This window comes from Onychostruthus taczanowskii, unplaced genomic scaffold (genome assembly GCF_017590055.1).
Source record: "Onychostruthus taczanowskii isolate IOZ18803 unplaced genomic scaffold, ASM1759005v1 scaffold4, whole genome shotgun sequence".
NCBI classification, from domain to species: domain Eukaryota; kingdom Metazoa; phylum Chordata; class Aves; order Passeriformes; family Passeridae; genus Onychostruthus; species Onychostruthus taczanowskii.
In genome coordinates this window covers 23456570-23484415 of record NW_024501459.1, presented here as the reverse complement: position 1 = coordinate 23484415, position 27846 = coordinate 23456570, and the positions used below count along the sequence as shown (strand labels likewise).

General features: G+C 35.7%; 1 protein-coding gene across 1 annotated transcript in view; it reads right to left on the bottom strand.

Moving 5' to 3' along the window:
• Positions 1 to 27846, bottom strand: part of ZFPM2 (zinc finger protein, FOG family member 2) — a 308536-nt gene that overhangs the window by 226726 nt on the left and 53964 nt on the right. The window contains exons 2-3 of the mRNA XM_041413063.1: positions 25309 to 25467; positions 9723 to 9824 (exon numbers count right to left, since the gene is read on the bottom strand). Coding sequence (XP_041268997.1) covers positions 9723 to 9824; positions 25309 to 25467 — 261 coding nt within the window. The remainder of the gene's footprint in view (positions 1 to 9722; positions 9825 to 25308; positions 25468 to 27846) is intronic.

The following is a 27846-nucleotide window of genomic DNA, read 5'->3' as shown; positions in this document are numbered from 1 at the left end:
TTCAAATATGTATCACCTTTCATTCAAAGTTCAAGGACTTTTACAAGTCAGGCCAATGTTCTCATGCTGGGTGTACAGAAGTACTGAAAATTTAGAAACACACCAGATTATTTTCAAGCCTACCTACTTGTCCTAGTTTTGGCCAAGAACAGGGTTAATTTTGCACAGTCTGGAGCCGTGTGTGCATGTCCATGTTATTCTATACCACGCACATCATCACTGTGGGGGGAGCAAAGGATCCTCACCTCCAAGAGGGAGGGGTGTGGCTTCTGGTTGGGAAGAAAAGGTGGTACATGGAGGGTGTGCCAGTCATTTTGTTCTTTGGCTCAGTGTTGTGCCACGTTGATGAGCATTTTCCATGTAAAACACCCTCTCTTACATACACTGTTGTTATTAGGATTGTTGCTGGAACCGTTCATTTTTTTTATCCCATTGTTGTTTCTATTAGTGTTCACTCAACCCATTATGTGTCTTTTGTATCTCCCACTGGAGTGAGAGAAGAGTGAGCACTGGAGAAGGAGAGGCACGAAATTAGGGACTGCCACTTCTAAACCATGACCCTGATCCAGAAACACACCCACCTGAAGATCAAGATGGTCTCCAAAGAACAATTTACACCTAACGCACTGAAAATCAAAAACACTGCTATGTCAAACAAATATTTCACAAATGGACAAATAAAAAACCAGAAATAGTAAATGAATGGAATGCCATTAAAAAACCCAACTAATAGATTTGAAGTTCTAGGTAGTTTCACTTTCCTGAAGGATTTTGACTTGGATAAAAATGAAGTTCTGAGTTTGAAAATATTCTAAAAGGCTAATTGTTTAAATAAAATTGAAGTTCTCCACATGTGAAATGTATATACAAGATGTTACTTCTAAACTAGGCTCACTTCTATAGAAACTGATTTTGAAATTAAATTTAAATTTACATATATATGCAAACAATAACAATAATATATTAATAATATCAATTATACAATATGTATCATATAGACTATTATGTTAATAATACAATGATAAGGAAATGGCATTCCAACTGACAAAACAGTTGGAATGCTTGACAAGAGCTCCAGTATTCAGTGATGAAGTCACCAGTTTTTGATATTTTAGGTTGCAAGTCAAATGAGACAATCCATGTCTCCAGGTTTACAGAATCCTACAATATTTGCACCATGCATCATGAGAGTGATGCTACAGAAGTCACCACAGGAAGTGACATCATAACAAGAAATATGTCTTAGTTTTCAAAATTTATTACTGTCTATTCTTATGAATTTAGAGTCATTATTTTTCACTTCAATTTTCTCTTAAAGTCTTGGTGACCACTATTTCTGGCTAAAGGGCAGAATTTCATTTTGTCAGGTGTGACCATAAGTAAAATTTTTCCCCATCTATTACACATGATCAGTGTAGGTCATGCAACAGCCTCATCCCTAGAAAAGTCAAAACTGCTCACGGGAAAGATGACAGTGAAGTTTTGGCTGCTACTTCCATGTGAATTGACCCAGCCACTCTCACATTCTCATCCTTCAGGCCTGTACAGGGAGCAGCCCACAAACAGTATCAGCTGCCTTGAACAACAGAGAACCTCTGCACTAAGCATGTCAGACGCAAATAAAAGCTTCATTACATGTGGCCAAGAACAGCTCTGGGCATAGAGGCCAAGCACAGCCATGTTTATGTGCTGGGAGCCTTCCTTAGCCTTTAATCAGGTGTCAGCACACAAACTACCTCTGGAGAATATTCCTTGCAATGCTACAGCTTCTGCACTTTGGGATCTGCTTGGAAAGAGTGACCGCTGGCATCAACCAAAATCACGACAGGGGCCATTTTAACACTGATTTACTATTCCACTTCTGTCACTACTGAATATATTAACACAGGACTAGCATATTTTTCTTTCCATTTCTTAGACCTGCATCCTCTCATTACGAAGCAAAGACTGTCATCATGTAAGAAGAGAGAGGTGTGACCCAGAGAAAGGTCTGCAAGAGGAAGAAGCTGCTACAGCCAACAGAATAATTCATCAATCCCAGCTGGTCACAGCAAGATTGACATCTTCATGCTCCTACAAATGGTACCAGGTTTCACAGTAAAAATTACTTTTTAAATACTACATATTTAAATACAAGTTCTTACAATCATTTAATGATCTAAGAAGTTCAGATTTTGTTACAAAAAATGGGGCAGCAGGGCAAACCTCAAGAGTTCCTGTTTAATTCCTGTTTTTAGAAGACATTTGGCAATAAGTATAAATTATATACTGTGAAGTCTGTAAGTTACAGACTAAGTACTAACTACATCATAAAGGTTAAACAAGTTGAACATAGTGCAAGTATATTTCAGTAACACTGGTATTAGTCAATCAAACCTAAAATGGACTGATGCAGAAGTCTGCAGATCAAGTTTCAAGTAAGCAACACAAATCGGGGCTATGCATGAAAAGGAACTGGGAAAACTACAGTCCTTGAAGACTTGTATAAATTCTACATACAAGACTGAAAATTATTTAAAGTCCTGCATTTAATGCACAGTTGTCGTAACTGTTTAAAACAGATCCAAATCATAATCCAAAATACAAGACAGCAATCCATGAGGATTTGCACCTCCCTTAACAGAATTTAAGTGTCAAAACAAGACCTGCAGTGCAAAAGTTATCTCAATGACTCTTAGACCCTTACTTTTGTTATTTTATGTCCAAATGGCCTCCTCCTAGTCCGAAATTGTTGATGGAAACCAGATCAAGATCCACAGAAATCCTTCCCTGCTTCAACCAGGTTCCCTCCCAACCCCTGGAGCCTGGGAACCCAGCTCTCTGCTTTTAATCCAATATCCACTTCACTACAGAAGATTTATTTAGTCTGCCTCTTGTTTCATTAAGGGTTCCAAAAGTCTGTGGTGATTTTTGACACTTTGTTATAATGTTTCTGTGACCCACCCCCCCACCGCCTCCACACATACCACACCACCCAGCCTCATTTTCATATGGATACAAAGCATCGGGATAAAATGATGGTTCATTATAGTGGTACAGAGCTCTTATCTTCATCCGGCAAGAGTCATTTCCTTCCAAAGATTGAAATGCAAATGTGAAAATTAATGATAACTGCATTATCTGATAGCAGAGATAATACCGATTCACTGTCAGAGTAACACACAGTCGTTCTATGATTTCCTCTGCTTCTTCACAATATTCTTCTTACTGTCAGACTATATCTACAGTTAACTATGTTTCATGGATTTTTGTTAATTTACATCAAATAGCATTTCCAAGATCTTAAATCTACCACATTTCCCCAATCAAAAAGGAAACAAAATCAGGACAGTAATCTCCAAGTCCTTCTTAGGACTGGTTTAAAAAGAAAGAAAGAAAAAAAAAAAAAAAAAAAAAAAAAAAAAGGTAAAAAGGGGGGGGAGGGGGAAGGCTATCATTAATGTCTATTTCCATCTTGCAGTGGTCTACTAACCATTCCACTCTGTATTATACAGCTTTGCTTTGTAACCCAAACTTTTTATAGTATTACTAAATAATGCAGAGTAAACCCAACAATCAATACATATTTTCAATGATTCTTACAAATCATTACAGGAAATCTATACAGAAAAGCTTTTCCAAGTACCTTTTATAGTAGGTAAAAATGTGAATCTGGCATGCTCAATGTTCACTACAATTTTCTGATCTACAACTCACTACAGCAACACCAGAATTTACACGAAAGTCTGTTTCAATCTTTTATTGAATATTAATAGCAGCATAGCTTAATGTACATCATTTTGAAGTGCTATTTTATTTCCAGCATACCATTTTTCTTAACATTTCTGATACATTTTAAGAAAAACACCAGCCTGTAAGAGTAATTAAAGGAAACTATAACGTGCTATATTTAACTATCCTTAGTTCTTTTTTCAACAGTTCTCTGATACATGTGTACCAGTGGTGATGGGTCTGCTGAAATGAGTAACATGAGTTGCAAGTTCATTCTTATTTACCACTGTCAATACCAGAAATCTGGTTGATTTACTGGAGGCAGAATTTTACACTTTCCCTTTATGGGGAGATGAAGGCAAACAACACATGAAAAAAATCACCGTGAGCTGCCAATAAGAGTTTTAGGCCTTTTACACTGCATGGCAGGGGTTTTTTCCACTTGGGTTTTTTCTTTTAACATTTTGGAAATGTGACAAATCACATTTTCTCACATTCTAGGCAGAATTCAGGTACAATTCAAAAGAACTTCAGAGACTGACTTTCAAGCTATCCAACTGACAAAATCAGCCCATTCTGACAAGCTCATAAGAAAGACATGCAACCTTATGACTATGAAAGTAAGAGCTCACGTAAGGAATAAGGACCATCTAGTGTAGTGCACGGGAATTAAGAAGAAAGGGATCCAATTCTTCCTTAGAACCAAGACTTTTCTGATTGTCATTAATTTCACCTTTGGAAATGCCCTATATTTTCCTCAACTGGTAACAATGTTTCTCTGCCTTAAAAGCCAGATACAACTTCACTGATGGCAGAAGCACTTTGTTGAAATTGCAGGAAGAAAGTCACAAGAATGGAGCTCGCAGGACGGTGCTCTGGATTTGGAAAAACTTTTTGCTTTAGTCAGTACTAGAAAACTGCATCCCATCTGCCAACAGGAAGAAAATGTTCCCTTGCACATTACAAAATCAGTATGTGCTGTCTTAAACTCTGTTGTTTTGTTTCATCGCTACAGAGTAATTGAGAATTACAGAATAGAGAAAAGCACAAAGAAGTTATCATTCTTTACATAGTTTTAGTAAACAGTTACTGAAGAAATAAAAATTAGGAATAGTTTATATGAGACCTGCTTGTACTTATTCATTATAAATGCACCCAAATAGTGCAATATTTATAAAAGCAATAGATAGCATTCTCATTTATTAATTGCATTTTAGTTACAAGGAATTATCATGGTCAGTCAGTCTAATTTCTGCCCCAGTGAAATCTATCTCATTTTTAAAGTCCAGTGTTTGCCACAGAACTTGATCATGTTCTTTAGGAAAGTACCTCATCCTGAATGCAAATATTTCTAATGACAGATAAGTGACTTTTCATAAAATGTTTCAATAATGACTTTTCAAGCACTAAAATCCATTCTTTGTGTCTGAAACTTTGGAGCTTCAACATCCATTTAATCCTCTGATACTTTGCTAGAAAGAGGTGGCCATCAGATTTTCACTCTGAATTTAAAGTAGTTTGCAATCAGATTGCCCTTTAATATAACTTTAATATATCTTTGATAAAATAAATAGGGAAAGAACCTAGACTTTTCCATAATACCAGTCTTTTCAACTTTCTAGTGGCTCTTCTCTAAACCTGTTACAAATTTTAACATCATTCTTGAAGTATGACCACAGAATACAGAACCCTGTTTCAGCATCAAACAAGACTGCTGACCAGACAAGCAAGGTAATCCGAGAAGCCAAACACACCCTTTAGCCATAACCCTCCCTTTGGGCTCAACCCCAGTTCACTGAATTTTAAGACATTTTCAGAGACCCTGCTTTCTGATGCTCCTACAGGTCTTTTACAACTGTAATAATTCTATGAAATTATTTATTTACCTTCTCATAAGCTCATAACTTTATATTTCATTACTCTGACACCAAAATATTTCTGCAGCTAACAGAGCAAGTTATTCAGGTCTGCCAATAGCAATATCTACCCATTATTCAGCATTTTAAAAAATTTAAAACATACTACAAAAAACTAAATATACTTTAGCTCACATTACATATTATGTTAGTTTTACAGGACATTTTTTTCTATAAGCCTATACATATTGGCATTCTAAATAACCCCCTCTTAATAGAAGCATCTTAAAGTACTCATCCCCTTATTTCCAGTGGGACCACTGCCATGTGGACAGGTCTGTCACTACACACACCAACTTTTACTGGTTTTGAACACATTTGAGAAATCATACCAAAACCTCTTCGGAACTGAAGTTTATTACTAGAGCTGGGTCATCTAGTGCCTAAAAAAAAGCTAAACTCAAACCATCACACTTCTTAAATTACCTAGTACAGAAGTACAGTCATCACATACAATCAAATAGGCTTTCCAGCACAAATGTTTTAAGCAGACTAGAAATAATTACTTTACCCTTTTACCTGTCCCCTCTAACTATTGAGTCATGACTTATAATAGATCAATACCAATTTCCTAATTATTTTTTTCTTACCACATTTTAAAATGTCATCTTACTGTTATTAATGAAGCTATTGACAGATTTTTAGGTTTTTTTTTTCTTCCTTTCCTTTTTTCTTTTTTTTTTTCTTTTAGCCTCAGATTACAGCTCCTAGCATCTGGTCGCATCCCCTTGGATTTTTCTGGTTGTTTTTTTTTCTAAATTATCTTCTAGGCATTATCAACATTGCCTTCATTTTTATTTTAGCTCTTGGAAAGTCTAGAAATTGTTCTTAAACTCTTCCAAATTGTAATTCATAATTCTGAATTCAAACCTTTTCTCCTTTTTGATAGAGTTCATATTTGCTGTCTCTTACAATGACAAGTCTGGTGGATTGAACTTGTATCCACCACTGCAAGCATGACCACTGAATAATGACTAACAAGCATTAATTTCCAAATATATAAACAATTTATCTTTCAAGATGCCATTGGATATATCACTTCCTTATATCTGGCTTAACAACATTTTAATTGAGGTGCCCAGTATCTAAAGTTTTCAGAGATTTTAAGGAAGTTCTGCTGTGGAAGCATGAAACATACATTCAGTAGAAACCAGAATGATCATATTCTCTAATATGATGGCTGATCTGCAGAACCCATGTAGGAGATCTTTTTGCTTGTTTTGTCTAAAAGCACTGCCCTCACATGCACTGACATCCTAACAATAATACAAAGCTACAGAATTATGTAACTCCATGTACCAAGGCAAACAGAAGATAAAAGACCATAAAAAGACCTCTTCACATTTAAAACTAAGTCTTTTTACATAAAATGCATTTAAACCCAGTCTTGCTGTTCTTGCTTTCTATTCCTTGGACTTTTGCTGTTGGCTATAACAGAAAAAGGATCAGGCCCTTCACTGTGTGTTCACAGACAATCTATTGACCTAAGTTTCCATTATTTCAGAACAGTTTCACTGAACAGGAATTTTTAACAATTGAAGATAAGAACAGTTAAAAGTGAGGGTAGTTGAAAAACATTCAGGTAACCCTCAAAGTGGCTACACAGAGCAGGCAGTATCTCTGAAATTCCTTGATGGTCAGTGAAGGTCACAAGAGTCTGATCTGAGATACTGCTTCAGCAGACATTCTTTGAAGCTACAGCACATTTAACTTTACTTTTTTTTCAAAGAAATTTCTAATTACAAAGACTTAAGAATGTATGTGGACAATCCAAATTTTCAAACAAAATAAAACTCTAATTAATGCCAGAAGCTTAATTTTTCTGTTCCTGACAAGTACTGGCTCTGAAAGTCACACTATGTTCCCTTAGTGCTAAAAAAAGACATAAAATATTAAAAGAACAAAACAGCTTTACTATTTATATAAATTCCTGAGTTGTCACAGTTCACATTATCAGTTGACAGCAACTTGCCTCATGCAGAACGGATTTGTTGGATTCTGAGAGGCTCCACCTCTCAGAGATGGAACTTTCCTTACCAGAGAAGCTAAGGAAACCAGAGGCAGCTCAGATAACAAAGAACTGATCATCATCTGCCCTTTGAGGTTGTGCTTCTATTGACAGCTGTTAAATTTTCTGAATCAAAGTTTTTCATGGCTCTGTTTGTGCTGCACTAAAATATGTTCCTAAATAAGCAAAATATTTCATGCTTTATTGTTTTGGTTTTTTCCAAAACACTTGAAAATGTTATCTTTGTACTGCATGGTTGAAAATTATCTTCTTGATTGCTTCTTTTTCCATGTCAATAGTAACCAACTTCATTTCATGTGTGATGTAGAGTATGGGATGTGTTACATATCCATTCCTTTTTTCATATGTACTATGCCCTTGTAAAGAATCAATATTTAAATAAAATGTAGATGCTGATACATCTATATCAGGTGGTCATCAGTTTTCAGAAGTCAAAAGAAATTTTTCCACACTCAGCTTTGCTTTCCATCTTATCCCATGTCAAATCCATCATTAAATATTACCAGAAGTACACTCATCCTACTGTTTAACTGAATTTTTTCCCAACAAAATTAAAAGATCTCCTTTCGCTCCACAGTGTCAGAAAAGATCTCAGAAACTCCTGAATAAGGTAGCAAATACAAAAAACAGTAACAGGCCACAAAATGCACATTCAAATATGCTGAAATACACAAAAACGCGCAACAAAAAATTACAAATTTCAGACAGACTTAATTTATAATGAAATTAAAAATAAGCCATATGGTAAATACTGACAGCCTTTAAATCTGCTATGCAGCTAGAAAAGGCCATTCTGCTGCATCCACATATACATTTTGCATTATTTTACATGTACAGTAGTGTGATATAACACCATTAGTATTTTATATAGAATATCAAATTCTTTGTGTATTATCATGAAAAACATTTTAAATGATATCATAATAATTAGATCTACTATGTCTTCATTTTTGTTTGCATTGTATTTTCCAGCTACTGGTTTCAGAAAATTGCCATTAGTTTTGTTCTTCTCTTCATGAAGAGCATACAGTAATTTGCAAAATCAAGCAAGGATGAAAATGTGATTGAAATATAGGAATTTTTCTAATGAAATATTATTATTGCATTATAAATTATTGATAGAATGGTTCTGGAACTCTCTTCTGATGTGCTCATCCTTTTGAGGGAAAATTTCCATAAGAGATACAGCTATTGCTAAAACATGTTTGGCTTCAGATCCACATTTTGCAACAGTTTTATTAAATTACGGTCAATATAATGGATTTTTAAGGCCTATTCCCAAGTCCATGCCCATGAAAACACTGCATTCAACTGCAGAATTGCCTAATTGAGAAATACAATTTACCCCTTTGCCTTAGGTACTTTTACAGTACAAGAGAGGTTTTACATATTTATATTGAACAGATACTTGAAAGTATTGCCATATTACCATTACATCTTAGCAATGTTATGCTTGCACCATCTTCACTTACATAGCAGAAAATGTTACCCTGAATTACTGTTTTAATGTGAAGTTCTAACACTTCATTGACTGCAATCTGAGTTTCTCTTTCCACTGAAACCAATGACCAGGTGTGCTAAATGATTTCTATCAGGCTCAAACAGGTAAAAAAAGCTCCTTGAAAATGTTAGTAGACATCATACCTATTTGTTAAGCTAAACATGTTGCTAAATGTTGGCACAAAGCTTGAGAAGAGACCTTCTGACCTTAGAAAACAGAGCTGTAGTGCTTCTCCCTTAATTCAGTCATGGAAGAACTTATTGAGAAATTTTAATCCTAAAATTCTAAGCAGCAAGAAAATTTTTCTTTACATCAAACAAGTACATAAGGCATTTTATGTTGAACAATTTATAAAATGGTGTAACAAAAGCCTTTTTTTTTTAACTCAAGAATGTCATCTTAGTACTTACCAGTCAATATCCCAGAACCCAAAGGATCATAAAAGAGACAGTCCACTAAAAATAAATGCAAAGCACAACAAAATCTCCTAAAATAATGAAATTAACAAATATTGAAGTCTAGTTCAGAAAATTTATCTTGGCTTTCAGTAGTTGTTTCTCCCTACCTGGCCCATCCCAATCTTCAGTCTCCACAGCAAGCTGCCCTGGTTTCTCTGACCTTGCATCGCCATCAGATTCTGCTGCCTCCTGGATGCCCTCTTCATTGCCTGAAAAACCATCAAAAAATACAGTATTGACATATTCCAATAGTGACTTTAAAGCAAAGCTCCTATAATATCCAAACAACTGCTTAAATGCCTAAGTGACAACATATGCATGTCTATAAACAGAGAGAAAATGAAAAAAAAAAAAATTAGACGTGCAAACATTTGTGAATTCCCACAGACTCAAAGAAGCCCTAAGTACTCAGTACTTCCAGTTCCATGGAGAGAAAATCTTGGAAAATAGCGTTTACTCCATATGGTTAAGAAACAGAAACACAACTTGCACCTAATTCTGCAAAACAAAGCACATAAAGTCACTGAGTCTGCATGTATAAAGGAGAGAAAGAAATCAGCTTGTGACCCCCCAGGAACATCTGCTTTCAGTTCTGGGTTTTCTTGAATTGACACCTGAATGTTCCTTATGTGCTGCAAATAAATGACACTCAGAACAAAAATATGGTCCACTAAACGTTTTGCTTTTTCACAAAACTAGTGAAAAGCTAATCTATGGTATTACAGCATTTAAGGAATTTGCCCTTAGAGTCATAATATAGCAGCAGGTTCCTAAAGTACTTTTCTCCCTATCAAGCTTTATTTAAAGAAATGCAACATTTCTGAAGAATTTTTGGATTTTCACCATCCAGAAGAGCTGCCAGAAAATGTCTGTCTGCCTTCTGTTAATATCCTCAACAAGGTCATATACAGGACACACACAAAATTATCATAAGGTTAGATTTTTAGAGATGACCATTTAATTTTTATTTGAACAACTGCTTGTTAAAAGGGCAGTTTACCTATTGCAGGTAAACAAGTACACTAGGCAAGCTCTGTGCCAAAATACTTTGAAATAAGCACTATGTAAACTACATTGAAGATGAAGGCATTAACACAAAACACTCTGGCCATAGTAACACATTAAGTGACATCTCTAAAGGCTTTTCCAGGTCTGGATTTTACTCATTTGGAGATTTTATTTTTTTTTTAAATAGTGACCTATCCAAGGAACTCATGCATAAGAAGACACTAAGAAGAATTGAAAGAAAAAAAATCTACAAAATTAACTACTTCAGTCAAATAGGACTGATTATGGTTTAATTTTTTTTATCAGACTTGAAGGACACTTGTTAAAAAATGATCTCCCACAAAAAAGTCACAGCACTAGAAAAACAAATACTGTGTATTTTACAAACTGAAAAATCAGACCCTTTGTTGATTTAACCACAGGAGACCAAGAAGGAGCAACAAGCACAGCAATTAAGCAGTAACTTGTAATTTTTTTCACCACTCATGATAACAAAAGCTTTAATTAGCAACATAGGTAAAGAAATGTGATTACAACAAACTATGCCAGATCCCCATACGTTATCGCTGGAGCTATATTTATACCAGATAAGATTGTGACCCAGAGTTTTCAAGTACATGATTATATACAAACACTATAAAGTATTAACTTCATGTGCACACATAAACTCTCATAATAACACATTCTTCCTAGCATTCATAAAACACAACTTTTCAAATATGAAGTCTAGGAGCCTGATAAACTACTACTCACACAAACACAATACTATAATCACTCCAGAGTTTGATTACAAAACTATAGTTCAGTGAGCCTGTGGTACTAAAAACAGAGTCCAGAATATTCATGTGCATTTGTAGTGTGTAAAATAAAACTTGAATACAACACAAATATCAAGTATAATTTTTGTGTTAAATTGACTGTATAACAGTAGCCAGTCATTTGAAGTTCACATGCTTCAGTTCAACCTGAAGTTACCTTTCAGAAGAAAGTCATAAATATACTCATGTGCTGCAAAAGCTGTCACGTTTCTGCTAAGCAGTTTTAGCAATTATTTGTTTTTAAGCAACCAGCCTATTTTGAATTAGCATTTGTACAGTTACTTTGTAGTAATCAGACCTCTGCTTTCCTTGGGTGGACTGAAGAACATATTTGACAACTTTACCTTCATTTTTCTATATTCATAGCAACTTAAAGCAGCAAAAATTTGTCTTTCAGTGGAGACACAAAATAAATTTTTTCCTAAGTTCAGACCTGGCATGATCAATGCTAGTTTTCTTGAAAATGTTAGAAAGCAATACACAGCAAGGGCAATTCTTGCTTTCTAACTCAAGATGTATAACCAACACAGACAGTTCTTAGAATGTTCTTCGTATAGAATGCAAATGTTTTTCTTCCACTGTATATAACAGAGCTGTATGTACTAAATCAGGACAATAACAGCAAAATCTAGAAATAGTAATTATTTTAGACAAAAAAGAAGCACAGACAATTGGACAATTGAACCTCCAAAATACTAAATTCTTAAAGGTCATAATATATGCCAAGTTGGTGTTAGCTTGCAAATTTCAGCATTCTTCCAGTCAGTGCAACTAACCAGAATGTAAACAAATGAAACTATTAGCATTAAAAAAGACAAAGTTAAGTTAAAAGATTGGGCTGAAAAGCAAATGGACAGAACAACAGGTAAGGTACAAAAAATATAGTACACAGCAATTAAGTATCTGGGAGATGAGGAAAAATCTGAAAATGTATGTTAGTAGATGATTTAAATTTCTATTAACTTGCTTTTTCAGTGTTTCAGGAAGTATAGTGTTACATGGTTTTCAGAGTCAAGTTTTAATGAATTGTTGCATGTCTTGTGCAAATAGAGTTGATAAAACACATAGAATTTACATTAAGGAAAACTTTGCTTTGCATCTAGAAGTATTCTCAATTTTTTTCATTGATATTTTCTATTATTCCCAACTGCCAAGTGCATGCATTACACACCTGAAATATCACCACACTGATTTCTCCTGTTCCCCCACACTACTCCAGTCTGCTAGTGAAACCAACAAATGGTACATTACTGTCAATTTCCAAACCCACCAGGGAGTGAAGCCTATCCCAGGCTCAGCTGAGCATCAATGTCAGATTGAAATGTGCAACCAAGACAATCCATTTGGCGCTGGAGACACTGCAACCTTAAAAACCCAAAAGGAGGCTTAGCAGAAGAGCTGATAACAAAGCACATCCCTCAAGCTTTTTTTCTTTTCTTTCCCTATACTTAAAGCTATTTTAGCTGCTAACATTTGTTTAGCACAAAGCAGTTTATTTCCTTTCAGAATTTATTTTCTTTCCATTGTTTACTCTTTCTGTTCAGTCACTGACTACTTTTCAGTCTCTCAATAACACTATTTTTTATATTTATTTTCCAACTGATTACATGTTTCTTCAATTTACAGGTGCAGACATTTAACTGGATCCCCAAGATATTAATTATTTATTTCTTCCATGTCCAATCAAATTCTTTTTGCCTACATATGCTACCCATTTGCTAGTAACTTGTTGATTCCTTTCTAATCCCATTATTTTGGGTATTCTCACACTTTTACTTTGCTGCTCAATTACACTTTATCACTAAGATAAAGGATAAATAACTTTTTGCCATCAACATCAAAGAGTGGTCTAAGTACTCTAAAATGAACCAAAACCTGCTTCTATTTAAGCAGGTTTAGGCAGTTGCTTCTTAGCAACCAAGCCTGGTAAGTGAATTTTGTCCTTTAAATGACCATTGCATGAAAAAATACTTCTATGAGTAAGCACACGTAATACCATAAACTATGTTCAGTCATGAGTCAAGTAAATCTACTGGAATTTCCACTACTTCTCTATACTTGGTATTGAAGTTACACTTTGGGCAGAACTCATCACCTCTAACCTTAGATGCCTGAAAGTTAAGCTAGTCCAGATTACTTATGTAGACACTCCTATAGGCAGGGAAGAAAGAAACCTCCTGAGTGACTTATCCTATTCTAGGATGCCTGAGATATGAGACCCCTCTTGGTGTCTGAAAGAGCTGAAATGAATCATCCTCTTAAACACACAGCTTAGACTAGGAACCCATCTTTAGTCAGCTAAAGTTGGGGGAAACAAATCTCTGACGTATGCTGAAATGCTGAATACACTAAATACTGCTTAACTAAGAGGGAAAAAACCCGTCTTATTCAAATAACTTCAATATGTAATGTGGATAGAATTTTCATCTTGACCTTCATCTTGACAGCATTCAAAAACAGTTCAAGTTTTTTTCATGTGGTTTAAATGGCCTAATGTTTATCCAATAGACAATTCAGTGTAATTCAAGGTAGTCAAGCTGGTCAGGAAATCTGAAGACTGTAAGAGACATATTACCAGAAGCATGAGAGAGAGAACTCCAACTTCTCTGACAACACTGACAAGTAGGAAAAGGGAGACTTGAATATTAACAAGTAATTTCACTTTAATCTTTTTAACAAATTAAAGACTTCCCAATTTGTACTTAATCAGCTTGTACCACAAGTAGTTGTGGTATTTTAAAGAAGCACATGGGTTAGCAGCTCTTCTCAATCCTGCTGTTTTAATCCATGTTGTTCCTATCAGTACTAGGCTCTTACAGAAAGTCTCATACAATATAACTATTGAACTTTCTTGACTAGGAAGGTTATAGCAGCTGTTAGGCACTCTATAATGTATTTTGCAATCAGCTAAATCAACAAAGTATTTTTAACAATGAACAGTTCAGAACTGACAGATCTACTTTCTTGTTCACAACTGCTTATCAGGGCATAGATATCATGTATGTTTACCAGGTGCTTCCTATAGTTAGGATACCTTCACAGGAGCAGCTCACAAAAGATAAGGTCATAAAAGAGAAGAAAAACATGCAAGCTTCATACACTCATGGTTTTATCACCAGACAAAATAGCTTTGGGTGAAGGAGTGTACCAGTCACAAAAAGCACACAGCAGCTTCTACTAGAGCGAGAGAACAATAAAAGTTTGAAATTCAGCTTGTTTTCCCTCTTCCTGGCAGCATAAATGTAAACTCAAATTGTTAACATCCCCATACAGCTGTTCAGAGTGAAACATCACTTCTCAATTATCATAAATCAGTACAGGAATAGCTGCAAAGACTGTAGCACTCTGTATTGCCAAAAGAGAAGAGATGCAATGCAAAGACTTGGGGAGTCGCTCACTGTATATATTCACTTGGCAAGGACATAACCCCATGGATGGTGACAGACCAGAGTGACTGGCTGTGAAGGGGGAGGGGGCCTGCCCCTTTCTGCCACAGTCTGCAGTGGCAGTAATTCCAGATCCAACCAAACAAGGATTCTGAGACTATACATACGAACTAGATGCCAGAGCTTCAGAAACCATAGATCAGCAATCAAAAACTGCCCTCTGTTATTTGCTTTATCTCAATGCCTGCAACCAGTAACAGAGCTTACACAAACTGATAATCCCGCTCTTGAATCCTAAGAAACACACTGTAAACTGAGGATTGGTGCCAGGAACCTCTCTTCAAAAGCCATACTCAGTAACTTTGAAATAAACCATATACAACTTAAAATACAAATTCTTAATTCATTCAATGTAACATACTTTTTAGCAGCACACACTATTCTTAAGAATACCAATGAAATCTAATAGGCCTTAACTAACCTTCTTGTGGATTACCTCTTTTTAAAGTATCCTATGTATCTATTTAACTATAATTGTAGTGGCAATACAGGTTTCTGCAAATATAAATAATTCTGGGTATAAAATAATACAAAAAAAATATATATAAGTTTTTGGAATGGTAATAGAACTGTGAGAATAAGGATACTAAAAAATATCAGAGAGATATTTCCATACTTTTTCATATTCGCCAAATGATAAAAGGACAAAATAAACAACTACAGTGGGTACAGTGCCATGCAAATGGATTTACTCTACTCTGGCATGGACAGAGAGATAGAGAGACAGAGGAAGAGATCTGGTGCTACCACCACCAGATTGTTATCAATTAATCTGATACATATCAGAAATAATTTCAGTGAAGCCCATAAAAATCAACTGAGACACTACTCGACAAATACAGAAAGTATGAGCAAAATCTGGCCCTCACATGATCAACGTACCTGAAAGAAACCAGCACTTGAACAAGTTAATCTACTGCATTTTATTTCAGATTATATTAATCACCTCAATACTTTGCTTCTTTGCAAGCAATTATTGTTTTCTGTCATGCTGATTAACAATCATAATTTCTCCTGGGATAAACCTCATTTGAAATAACTATGTTTCCATTTGCCCTAAGCACTCTCAGAATTATTTGTCCAGCAAGTCTCAGAAACAGTGCATTGTCTCTTTCCCTAATTTTTACTATTGGTCTGTGTTGGCAAGTGCCCACATATGTGCAAGCTGTTAGCCCTCCAAAACAGTGGTATGAAACTATTTTGGTTCCTATTAAAATCACCACTTTGTTTAATAAAATGACATCTTGACACATTACATTTCAGCACAGTGAACATGTTAAAAAGCAGTGTCAATTATTTCTAACTATTTCAGCTACAGCACTTTTCTCCTGGGACAAGACACTGCTGTGCAGCACATTCATCTAGACTGAGTCTGGCCTTCCTCTTTCTCTACATGTTTGATATGTTCTCATTATCGCCACTGTTTGCTTTTGAAGTCCTTTCAAGACAAGGATCACTCATTCAAATGTATTTCCTGCAGAACAGTGAAAGAGTTCTCTAAATTGTATTCCTGGCTTTCTTTTTATTAATGGATTTTAAATATATATATGCATATGTGTGTGTGTGTGTGTGTATATATATATATATTCTAATTTTTAGGGAGAAACTCTAAACACCCATGCTACAAATGAGCATCATTCAGATATGCTGGCTACTTGAGAGCTTCTATCAATTTTAAAAAAAGCAAAAAAGTCTCACATCTTTTCAATCTTTCCCCATTAAAACTTCAAATACAAGAACTCTATTAGACATATGCAAGTACTAGCCTGGGGTTCAAACTACATAGCTCTAAGCACTTGATTAGAAAAGCATCAGAAGCACATTTTAAAAGATATTTACATGCCACAAATAAAGACTGTTGCTTAATAAAATTTTCAAAAAATTATTTCAATGGAAATCAACAATCCATGAGATTCTAAGCCAGCCTGCAGCACAACAGAGAGATTGCTTCAGAAAAATTCTAACAAGTTTCAAACTCTAAGTTTGAAGGCTCTTCTGCACGTTCATTTTTCAATTTAATTATATAACAATTCTGTTCCATCCCTACTGCAGAACATTCAATCTCCTGTAAGAATTCTTCATCCAGCCAAGAACACCTCATTCTACACTTTGCAGCTCGAATCACTACCATATACGAATCCAGTTTTTATGTGACTTCCACACATGGCTACATAAACAGTAGCAATAGGTACCTGTTCTTACACAGTGAAATCTTAATTTACTTTGTTGAAAACAACTGAATCTTTTTATTTGACATAATCAACCCTTCAGACAGTTCAATATCAAAAGCAACCAATTCCCTATCTTTACAGGTGTGTTCCCACATACATGTTGCATTACACATGATTTCAAAACCAGTCCAGGCTTCTGTGAGTCAAATCTCAGAAAAAGAATTAGCAGCCAAAAATTCGTGCTTCTTTATCCAGCAATAATATTTGTCTTATCAATATTTATCCAATGATGACATAATTGTGGCATTTGCTTTATTTATTTTTACTGATCCTTTCAGAGTTAAATTACTTCAAATATACCCATATAGTACACAACCTGTGAGTAAGTCTGCTTTTTAGGCAGGTTTGACAAGAATTTTTTCAGCCATGTCTTAGAACTCTTCAAAAATATTCAGAATTTCTGTGTCAGAGCCACCAAATAAGACAAGAAAGAGACAAAATGGACCTCCATTATAAACAAAATTAGAAACAGATGTACAGTACACCTGAACTAAGAACATGTGGTGAAATTCGTCATTTGTGCATCCCATGTTTTAAAGATGATTGTCCCTATTAATTTGCAATTCATATTCCGTCAAATTTGACCTCTAATTTAAGTAATTCCAAGTTCAAGTTTTGTGATTTTCTAGAAAGAGGACATTACACTACTTGTTGTAACCAATAATCCCTTCGTGAATTATATCCCTAGCTGAGATAGAATTCAGAATTTCATTGTTCTTAAGAAAACCAAAATGTGCTGACTGAAAAGGCTGGAGTTGCTTTGATAAACTGCTTAAAGTTGAGTAATCTGTTTAAGTGTTCCTTGCACTTTTTAATTCTGTACAGTTAAAATAACATTTTCTACTTGGATCTATGTATTTATTTCTTGAAAAATAGCTTTCTAGTTTCTTTTTGAGATAAAATTTTCTGCTTGATGACCAATTATTCAATGTCTTGATTAGAAGAAGGGTTTTCTTGTTTAAATTAGGTCAAATTTTTATCCAACTAAAGTTGATGTTAATGCCTACATAGGTTTAAGCAGGACTGAAAATATGGCCTGAGAGGTTTAAACATGGGTTAGCAGTAAATAAAAAAATTACAGAATAGAAAATCTTGTACTTTTTGTACATGCTCTCTAGTGAATTGGGGGGGGGGGGGGAAGAAAAAAGATCACTTCAACCTCTTCAGGTATCTCTTTTCCCTTCTAGAAAGAAAAGAGGTGTCCTCTAAGCTCCAGTAGCAGAAAACAGTGAGAAACCGTAAGAGGTAAGGCACAAGACAAATGCTGATGTTCAGATGAAAAAGATCCCCTTTCACCCTGCTAGAATCCAGCCCAATTCTGATTTAGCCTTGTTCAAAGGCGGTTATCAGAGAAGCCCATTCCTTTGTTTGTCCATATTCAGCATCTGACAAAAAGTATGGAAGATCAGAATCACAGAATCATCAAGGTTGGAAGGGACCTTTAAAATCATCCAATCCAGCTGCCCACCCAGCACTGTCACTGTAAGCCTAAACCCCATCACCCAGAGCCAGATCCAGACACCTCTTGACCACCTCCAGGGGTGGTGACTCCACCAGCTCCCTGGGCAACCTATTCCAGTGCCTCACCACACTAATGCTTAACAGTGAAAAATGTTTTTATAACATCTAATCTTAATCTGAATCTCCCCTGTCTCAATTTAAGGCCATTTTCTCTCATCCTCTCACTGCAGGTATGGCAGAAGAGTCTCACTACAGACTACACTACTACCTCACTACAGACTCCTGTCAGGTACTTGTAGAGAGTGAAGAGATCCCCCAGCCTCATCTTCTAAAGTTGTTTCAGCTGAATGTGATACAGATAAATGTAAGAGAACCCTTACTCTGGGGAATATGAGAATCCAACAGAGTCACAAACATGCAGACAAGTCAGTAAGACGTAACTATTGCATTCTTGGAAGGAGTAGTGCTGCGAGTTCTTAGACATATTCTAGATATCCTAGGAGATGAAGATAGATACATGCCCTCTTCTGTCTCGGATTACCAAAAAGAATGAAAGTATCCTTCATTTAGTCAGAAAATCACATAAATAAAATGCAACGAATTAAAATAATCTAAAAAATTTAAAGGAATATGAGCTGCAGCAGAACAGAAGTACTGCCAGGGAAAGATAATGTCAGGCGCAGGGAGGGGGGGTGTCTGGTGCCAAGCAAAGCCGAGGGCTGTGCAATCACCTCTATCAGTGCTCTATCAGTGTCTACACTCCAGCCAAATCCAGAGAAAACAAGGAGTCAAAGATTCAGGTCAATAAGCTTATAGGCGATTTGCACAAACTGCTCCTGCAGCAAGGTAAAAAACAAAGTCATATTGGCTTTTCTTTTTTATTCCTTCTCTTTGAACTCCTTGGTCCAAACACACCCTCGAAATGTCAGTGTTATATGCAAGAATTTAAAGAGCTGAGCTTCTTAATCCCGTTAAGAAATAAGAACAAAGTTGCCTGTAAAGATCTCCTTATTGAGCTCAAAGTGATTATGGTATAGCTGCCTCCTGCTGATCCTACTTTTGCTATAGCAAAAGTGATAGAAATTTGTCACAAAATCCATTACTGAAAAAGAAAAAAAAATTGATTAAAATGTTCCTGGTTAAAAAAATAGGGAGAAAGTAAAGAAAAGAAAGCATAAATCTACTGTTGGATCCAGAAGCAGAAAATAGCAAGCACATTGCTAGTCACTCACATGAAAGAAGCAAGGAATATTTACACAGTTGCACACAGGCATACACACAGACACAAAGTCATACTCCAGAGGAAAAAAGGACATATGGAAATAATTTTCAGGGTGTTATTATAGATGTTAGCATAATAGCTTTGCACATGAAGTATGAAGGGACAGATTAATACACAGATGAACTTAGCTTTGTGTATGTTTTCTTGTATGAGGACTCACACTGCAGCTGCTTCTCTGAATCACGAGCCTACCTGCACAATCAGGTCACATGGTTTAACATAAAACATTCCAGTTCCAAGCTGGTCAGGCAGGCTAGTAACATACATGAGCATGATTAAGTGTACATGAACAGAAAACTTAGTTCAGGTTTGGAACTCATTCCTTCCTGCCCAAGAAGAATATGAGAATATGGAACCAGGTATACACTGAGTATCCAGGCCATATATTCCCTGTGTTTCCTACTTGCTGACTTAGAACTGTATATGAGTTTCAGACTGCACTGGATTCCCCTCATTTTCCTCTTCCCCCACAAATAAAGATAACCAATGTATCAGGAACCCAAACCACGCAATCAGCTACAAACACATGTGGCTGCAGACATACATAGCAGTGTGTGCTACAGACCATAAAATCATTGCATCCTGAAACAATCACTCTCCATCCCACCTCATGCATCCTCCCTATCTCCATATGTCATCAACTGAAGCACAGTTAACACTGGGGAGCAGAACCCATTTGCTTTCCCATCTGCCACCAGGAGTTTTAAGGCCACTGAATCTCCTTCCACGGAGGGCTGGTGCCAATGTTGCCTTGTGATGAAGTAACCATGGAAAACCTATAACATGAGGAACAAGAGCAACAGTCATACTACAAGCAATGCACAGGGGAATTTGACTCAACTGTCTTGGCCAGCAACAAGAAATGAACCTGCCTTCTTTCACTAATTATCAGATAGAGACATTCCTTCATTTGCACCCTTCTTCTGGAAGCAGTTCAACATTTGCTTTTTTGATTATAAACCTCCTCCATTTCCTTCTCCATTGCCTCTTTCCTTCTGTGAACACAGCTACTTAACTATCTACTAATCTCAAGTGATCTCTTTTATTGCTTAAGATAATTTTCCTTTGAAAGTTAAACCCCCATTGAACATTTCTGCTGAGAAGGTCACAAGGATTTCTTTAGCTAGTTACCATCACTATCAAGTCACCAAGGCTTCTATTCTCCTTCCTGGTCACAGAGAGTAAAAGATGACAGCGTATAATAGCAAAGTTTTTAAGTAACAGACAAGAACTTTATTTTTATTTTTCCTGGAGTACCTAGGCAGGATGACAGCAATCAGAGACTAGAAAATCAACTATAAACTACTTCACCTCACAAATAATCTTAATTTAGAACTTTTATTTTCACCCCATCACCTTCAACTTGGCCTTTGTATTGTTCTGTTATTTTTCCCCTTCTTCTATCTGTCCTTCTGCAATTATTAGCTCTATCACACTTCTCACCTCTTTTAACACCAGTTTATTTTCTTATTCCAACCTACAGTAAACAAAATTTAAACTTTATGTCCTATCTCCTAGATTCCAAATCCAGCCTATCCCTGTTCTGCATGGGAGACAGCCTACTTTCTCCTTACACAGACTGCTGAAATATTGACATTTAAGTAATAAATTTTCTATATCTGAATTTAATCTGAATTAATCTTAATGTGATATAGACTCTCATTCCACATGCCCACTGTTTAAAAAAATATTCAGCAAGAGAGATTCCAGGCTAATAAAATCTTTGTGTGGACAGCATCATCAGATATCCTCTTTATTGGTACTACAACAATTTGTAGTAACTAAACTATCAGCAATTTTTAAAGTCTGCTTTCAAACTGACAAAATGTAATGCACTATCATCAAGGCTACCTTCTACAAAGTTATTTGTTTCTACTTCAAACATAGAGATCAGTGCAGATTTGTAGTAGAACACCACTATCCTGTTTCTAAAATACTCTCTCCTAATCTCACTGTCAAAACTGCAAACAAATCAAATTTAACTGCCATCAGTTATGAAGATCTTCATCCAAAAGGTTAAAAAAACAGAGTTGGAAGCTTAAAGCAATCCCTGACAAATAGTAGGTTGGTAGTTTCCATTTCAGCTTTGGATATTTACATGCTTAAACTGTTGTTCACTTCTTCACATTTGAGTGTAAATGAAGACCACATAGGAATAAATATTCACATGCAGCAAAGTTAATTTTGTGGTTTTGCAGAAGTGTGGGAGAGGAGGAATTTTGCAGATTCCTTGTCATAAAAGCCATTAGCAAGCAAAGGGAGAAGGGAAAAGTAATAGCGGAGAGTCAAAATTTTGAAAACGGAGAAGTTGTAAAATGACATGTAGCTCAATCAAGGTGATTAATTTGCTTCACACTTGCAGAGGCTTTCTCCTTCACCTTCTCATTCTGGCAAATATTCTGCTGAATCTATCTCACAAACACAAATAAGATGGGAAAAGTATGGCTTTATAAAGTTTCCTGTTTGCAATTTAGACAATAAGGGACTGCTCTGTCTCATCAGGCACAGTTTGACAGGAAAATCTCTTCAAGAAGCCAAAATTACCAAGCTGTGAACCTGTTAAGTCCTCTATTATTCCTCAAAATGAACTTAAGTAAATTTTTGCCTTCAGTACCTAGTTTGTATAGCAAAAAGCCCCTGGTGGTACTTGAATTTACAGAGCTGGGTAAGTATAAAAAACATACCATGGATGAAGCCTCACAAACAATTCCTCCCCAACAGCTGTGTCACTTGTTCCCCATGCCTCTTGATTCTTGCAGGAAGCCCCGCTACTCATTTGTCCTCTTGTTCTGGGTCAGCTGGGAAGAAACCCCAGGGGAGGGAAATAGGGAGACAGGACAGATAAAATTTATATCCAAGAAAACACCTTTAAATTCTAAAACCATTAACGGTCCATGCTAGCAAGGGCAGACTTCAGAGATAGCATAATGGATTCCCATGCCAGTTCTGATATATTTCTGGGAAAAGGAAACCTGTTGCATGAGAAAACACAGATCTACAATTACTTTTTCCCTTATTTGGAAATATTTGTCATTTAAAGGCTGCCATTACTATCAAAGAGCAGAAGAAAAACCAAAAATCAGGCCCTCAATACAGAAATTAGACTGCCTTTATTTGTTCTCTAACCTATTTGGTACACATCTCATTTTCATTCTCTTTCATTCTCAAAATGACTTTTCATTCATGATGTTAAAAAATATTTCTATGAAAAAAAGAAAAGCTCATATTTCTCATATTATCTTTTAATTTCAATACTGAAGCACTACAAAGAAAAACAAAAGGCTAGGAATTCTTAACAGATTAATGAAAAAAAAAAAAGAGAATTGGTCTAATTTTTAGTGTTTACTATATAATAGAGTCACAAACCCTTCCACTAAGAAAAGAACACAAAAGAAATTTATTTGCTTTCCAGATTAGTTTTGTCTTCTTAGAGTTTATCTTCAGAAAAACATAGGCAGCCTCATGCTAATGACACTTAAGATGGGACTCTGAAGAAGTAGGACATTCAACAGAAGTTGAGACATTACTAAAAACCCAGAATTTCCAGTCTCCCATTCCATCCTTTTCCAAGGAGATTCCCAATTTGCTTCAAAGTGGGACTTTTTGTCACACTGCCTCAGCTGGAGGCAGATTAGAAACTTTATGTGCCCCATGATCCTTAGAAATCTTCTTTTCAACTCTTCTCCTGCAGCAGTTGCACTGAAGAGACTTAAGATTCCTTTATAACTACAACACACAAATGCTGGGAAGTCAGAAGGTATTTAGCCTGAAGAATCAGCAGATATCCTTAATAAAACATATAATCAAGATTCAGATATAAATGTATTCCCATTTGATTCCTGGTCTTCTTTAATACAGTGATTCAGTGATTTCCCTGAAAGAGGTGTTTATTTAAAGTGAAGATCCAAGATAAAAGGAAATTCAATGCAAATTTGTAATCAATAAATAGCAATATTCATTGCAATCAACAAATAGCAATATTGATTGCTATTTAAAAAAAAATTTTTCTTTTTTTCTTGGTTTCACCAAAAACCATAGTATTTTCCACTGGTAGGCCCTGGAAATGAAGTAAGAAGTACAGAGAAGCAACTAAATCAAACTGATATGATATGAACTAATAGTGGGACATGGTATTCCACTGCTGACAGGAGGAATTCAAGAGACACCAGTGTAACAATTATGCAAATAGTGGTTTAAATATTTATTTAGTACTGCCAATAACAGGAGGAGAACTTTTTTCCAGCTAAGGAAAATGGTGTCTGAAAGGCATGTGAACCTGTGAACACAAAGTAATTCTGGTAATTGTTCACATTGCAGTGGTAACAGTAATCAATTATTCCTGTTTGTAAAGAATCCTTCCATAATCTGGTCTCTCCTCACAGTAAGATCTATAGCAGCTGAACTCCAAACCATCGATTAGATTGTTTTGGTCTCTTAGGTGACTTACTAAGTATCAAGAACCTGTAGAAGCTGCATAGAGGATATATAGAAAGTGCATAGTAATGCCTTTGCCACTGATGACTGAAGACTCCCCAGGAAGGACTAATATTCTGCAGTCAGAACACTTGACTTGTCAAACAGATTTATTCAGCTTTGTCCAAGACAGATGAAAATAATACAAAACCAGAAGCATATCAAGTTATCATGAGAAAATGTATGTCAATATCCAGGAAAGAACAGAAAGACAGAGAAACCATCAACATCCAAACGCCCATGGGATTTGTGGACTAACAGAAGAAAACCACCACAACAATTTCAGCTATTTGATAGGCATCCTTACCTGCAGAAGACAAACAATGAAGCAATCAAGAGGATATCTGGCAGGAAGAAGGTTAATTCAGTGTTCCAAATAACAATAGTGTGTTTTTCTGCCAGCTGACAGGGAAGTAGCACAACCTTGCACACTGAAGTGGTAAGAACCAATTGGTGTGTCTTATGCTAAAATACCTCAATCTTCAATAATTTGCAAGTAACAAGTGCACCAAAAAGGTATTTGGAACTTCAAAAGTTATCCTTTCACAATTCACTGTTTTTCTACTGCGCATAATAAATTCTATAATAAGCTCTATTTTAATCCTAGAATCTACAACACAATCTGTTTTCCTAGCAATGTTTCCTAGGCAAAGAAGCAATGAACAGACATGCTGCATTGCTAGCTTCAGATCTGATAATAATTGACTTCTGGGGCCTGTTCTCTATAGTTAAATATGTAGAAAATAACACTTGGAGGAAAACACTAAGGCAAGATGATTCATGTCCCTGAAAAGTGTCCTTCAACATACTTAAATATTTATTCCCTACCAGACTTAATTTCCCAAGTGACTCTTTTTTCCTGATTTTAAGGTAGCATTAATAGGGCTTTTTTATGTTTTAAACCAAGAAATCTCTTTGACCAATTGGAAAAAGTTTGGCCAGTATTCTCTCAAGAGGTTGGCAACAATGATTACCTTTATTACAAAAGTATTCCACTTCTTCACAGCTCAGATTTTCAGGCTCAAACTCTGCAGAAAAGCTTTCCTCCAATGGAAAGTCTTCTTTTGAGACAGTATCATTTTCCTCAGACAGGCACTCTTCTTCTTCATCCTCAGTAGCGTCTTCAAGGGGCCCTTAAAAAAGAATCAGGGACACTGTGGCAAAACCATCTAACAGGACAATGTGAAATAAAACCTTAGTGAACTTTTAACTGGCATTCTTTAGCTAGTTTTTCCTTCCACAGCTGTGTTCAGCACTTATTAGAATTGGACAAATAACATTTTATGAAAATTGAAATTGAAAGTGACTTTTCCTGATTACTTCAAATCAGAATATGCAAAGTGTCATTAATAATATGTATTAATAATATTCACACATGGGGTTTTTCATTATTCATTGGGTTCTACTATTAAACACAGACAGCTGTAACAGCTGAAATCAAAGCTGTATTTGTAAAATGACATAAACAGTGAAGAGCTTTCTCTTGTTTGTTAGTGATTGTTTTTGATGCTGAATTACAGTACTTAAAATGTTCCTTTACAAGCTTTGTTCATCAAATTAAAAGTCCTGACAACAGTGAAATACTACAAAGGTTTTGACAGCACAAACTTCAGCTTATTCTGCTATTTTGCTTCAACCAGCCCCTAATGGTATCCATGATCATTCATGCCAGACTCTTTAAAAGATTCCCAGTCAATGGACAGGACTCAAGAGACTATTTATTCATTTCACAGAGGCCAAACAAATGTCCTGGTAAACTGCCAGCCCAGGGCTACCAAAACATCAATGAATTACAGAAACAGGGCATGAGGTGGAATTTGAAATGGTAATCTGAGGTCTTTGACTTTTCTCCTAGTTACCTAGAGATACTACTGCCATAGTAGTGGCACTGTGTGGTGCTCTCCTCTCGAAGAGACAGCACCACACAGATTATTACACGTAATGCCAAGGTTACCAGTTAGAATGTACTCAAAAATTAAAATCTTTCTTATATACACACACTTCAAAATATTCATTGCTTAATAGTAAGTATTTTCTAAAGACTCTCTTGTGCAGGATGTAGAATTTCACCCTAGATTTGAATAGAGATTTGAAATAACTGAAAATATTTAATTTAACAAAGATTTTATTAAATGTCAGTATGTTTCAAAATCCATCTTAAGACTGGATTTCAAAAGAGAGATTTCATTATACATGGTTGAGGCTTGAAAAAAATTATGTATTTCACTCTCCAATGAAAGCACAGCCTCATTTATAATTGACTGGGTATTTCTTCTTCAAAATGAAAGCGAGCTAGCTAATGAAAAAAAATGTGATTTGTATTTATATGATAGTTTTATGGTATTAAATACACTATTCCTATATAATCTATCATGCTGAGATACAATACATAAATGATTCTGTTGTGTTCAATTAAAAGGAAGGAATAAATTTTTAAAGAAATCAAATATTGACTACACTCTAATATTATGCAATTTATTACAAACCAGTGACTACCTACATTTATTAAAACAGCAAAATTCACTTTAGGCCAGGTTGTGTAATTCTTGCTTCAGAGGAATATGATGGTTACTTTTTATTGAAATTGATTGAGATTCCCAGCTGGGATTCCATAAATTAATATAGCTTACTATCTTTCATGGAAATATGACTCTCTGTGCCAGCTGAGAATCTGACCAAATGAGCCCACTTTTGTAGACACATACTTGCCAACAGTAGCTGTCATTCAACAATATAGCTCCTAAAATAAGGAGCTATTATTATGGCTGAAGAAATAAAGATTCTCCCTATCAAAGTATCCATTACTGTTAATTGCACCTTCCAGCCATGCTGGGAAAAAATCCAGCAACTGCATATGCAGAGGGAATGAAGAGTGGCTATGGCAGTGTACAGAGAACAAAGCCCGAGCACACGCTGGAGCAGTGCGCTGCAGCTGAACATGGGCACTCCAGGCACCTTACGTGTGTCCAGGTTCCAGGAAAGGAAAGCACAGTGGGTTCTGCAAAAATTATCAGAAATAATACTCAAATTTCGTTTTATTATTAATATGTGACGTTGTCTGTAGAGTCATTTACTGGTGTGTACTCCTAGTAATGCCTAGATAAATAAACTAAAAAAAAAAATGATATTCTAGGGAAATGTAAGTTTTTGCCACATATAAAAATGTATTAATACCATATTCTGCATAATTTCAAGTGCACCTATAAGCCTAATAAATTTTCCAAGTATTTTAAATCTGAGGAAAAAATTTAAACTTCAGCCAACATTATCAGTGAAAGTCGATTTCCTGCTGAATGACTAGCTCTTTGTTATTGACTTTCACAATGTGTCTTACCAAATACAGCAAAAGCAATTTACCTGCAAGTAATCCAATTGGCATGTATACACGACATTTAGGTCTGTTTCTAGATGTTAAACCAGTTTGTTTGATCAGGTACCCAATACGTAATCAGCAAGCTAATCATCACTGTATGTTAATTAGAAAAAGAACAGAAATGCAGTTGCTACGCTTA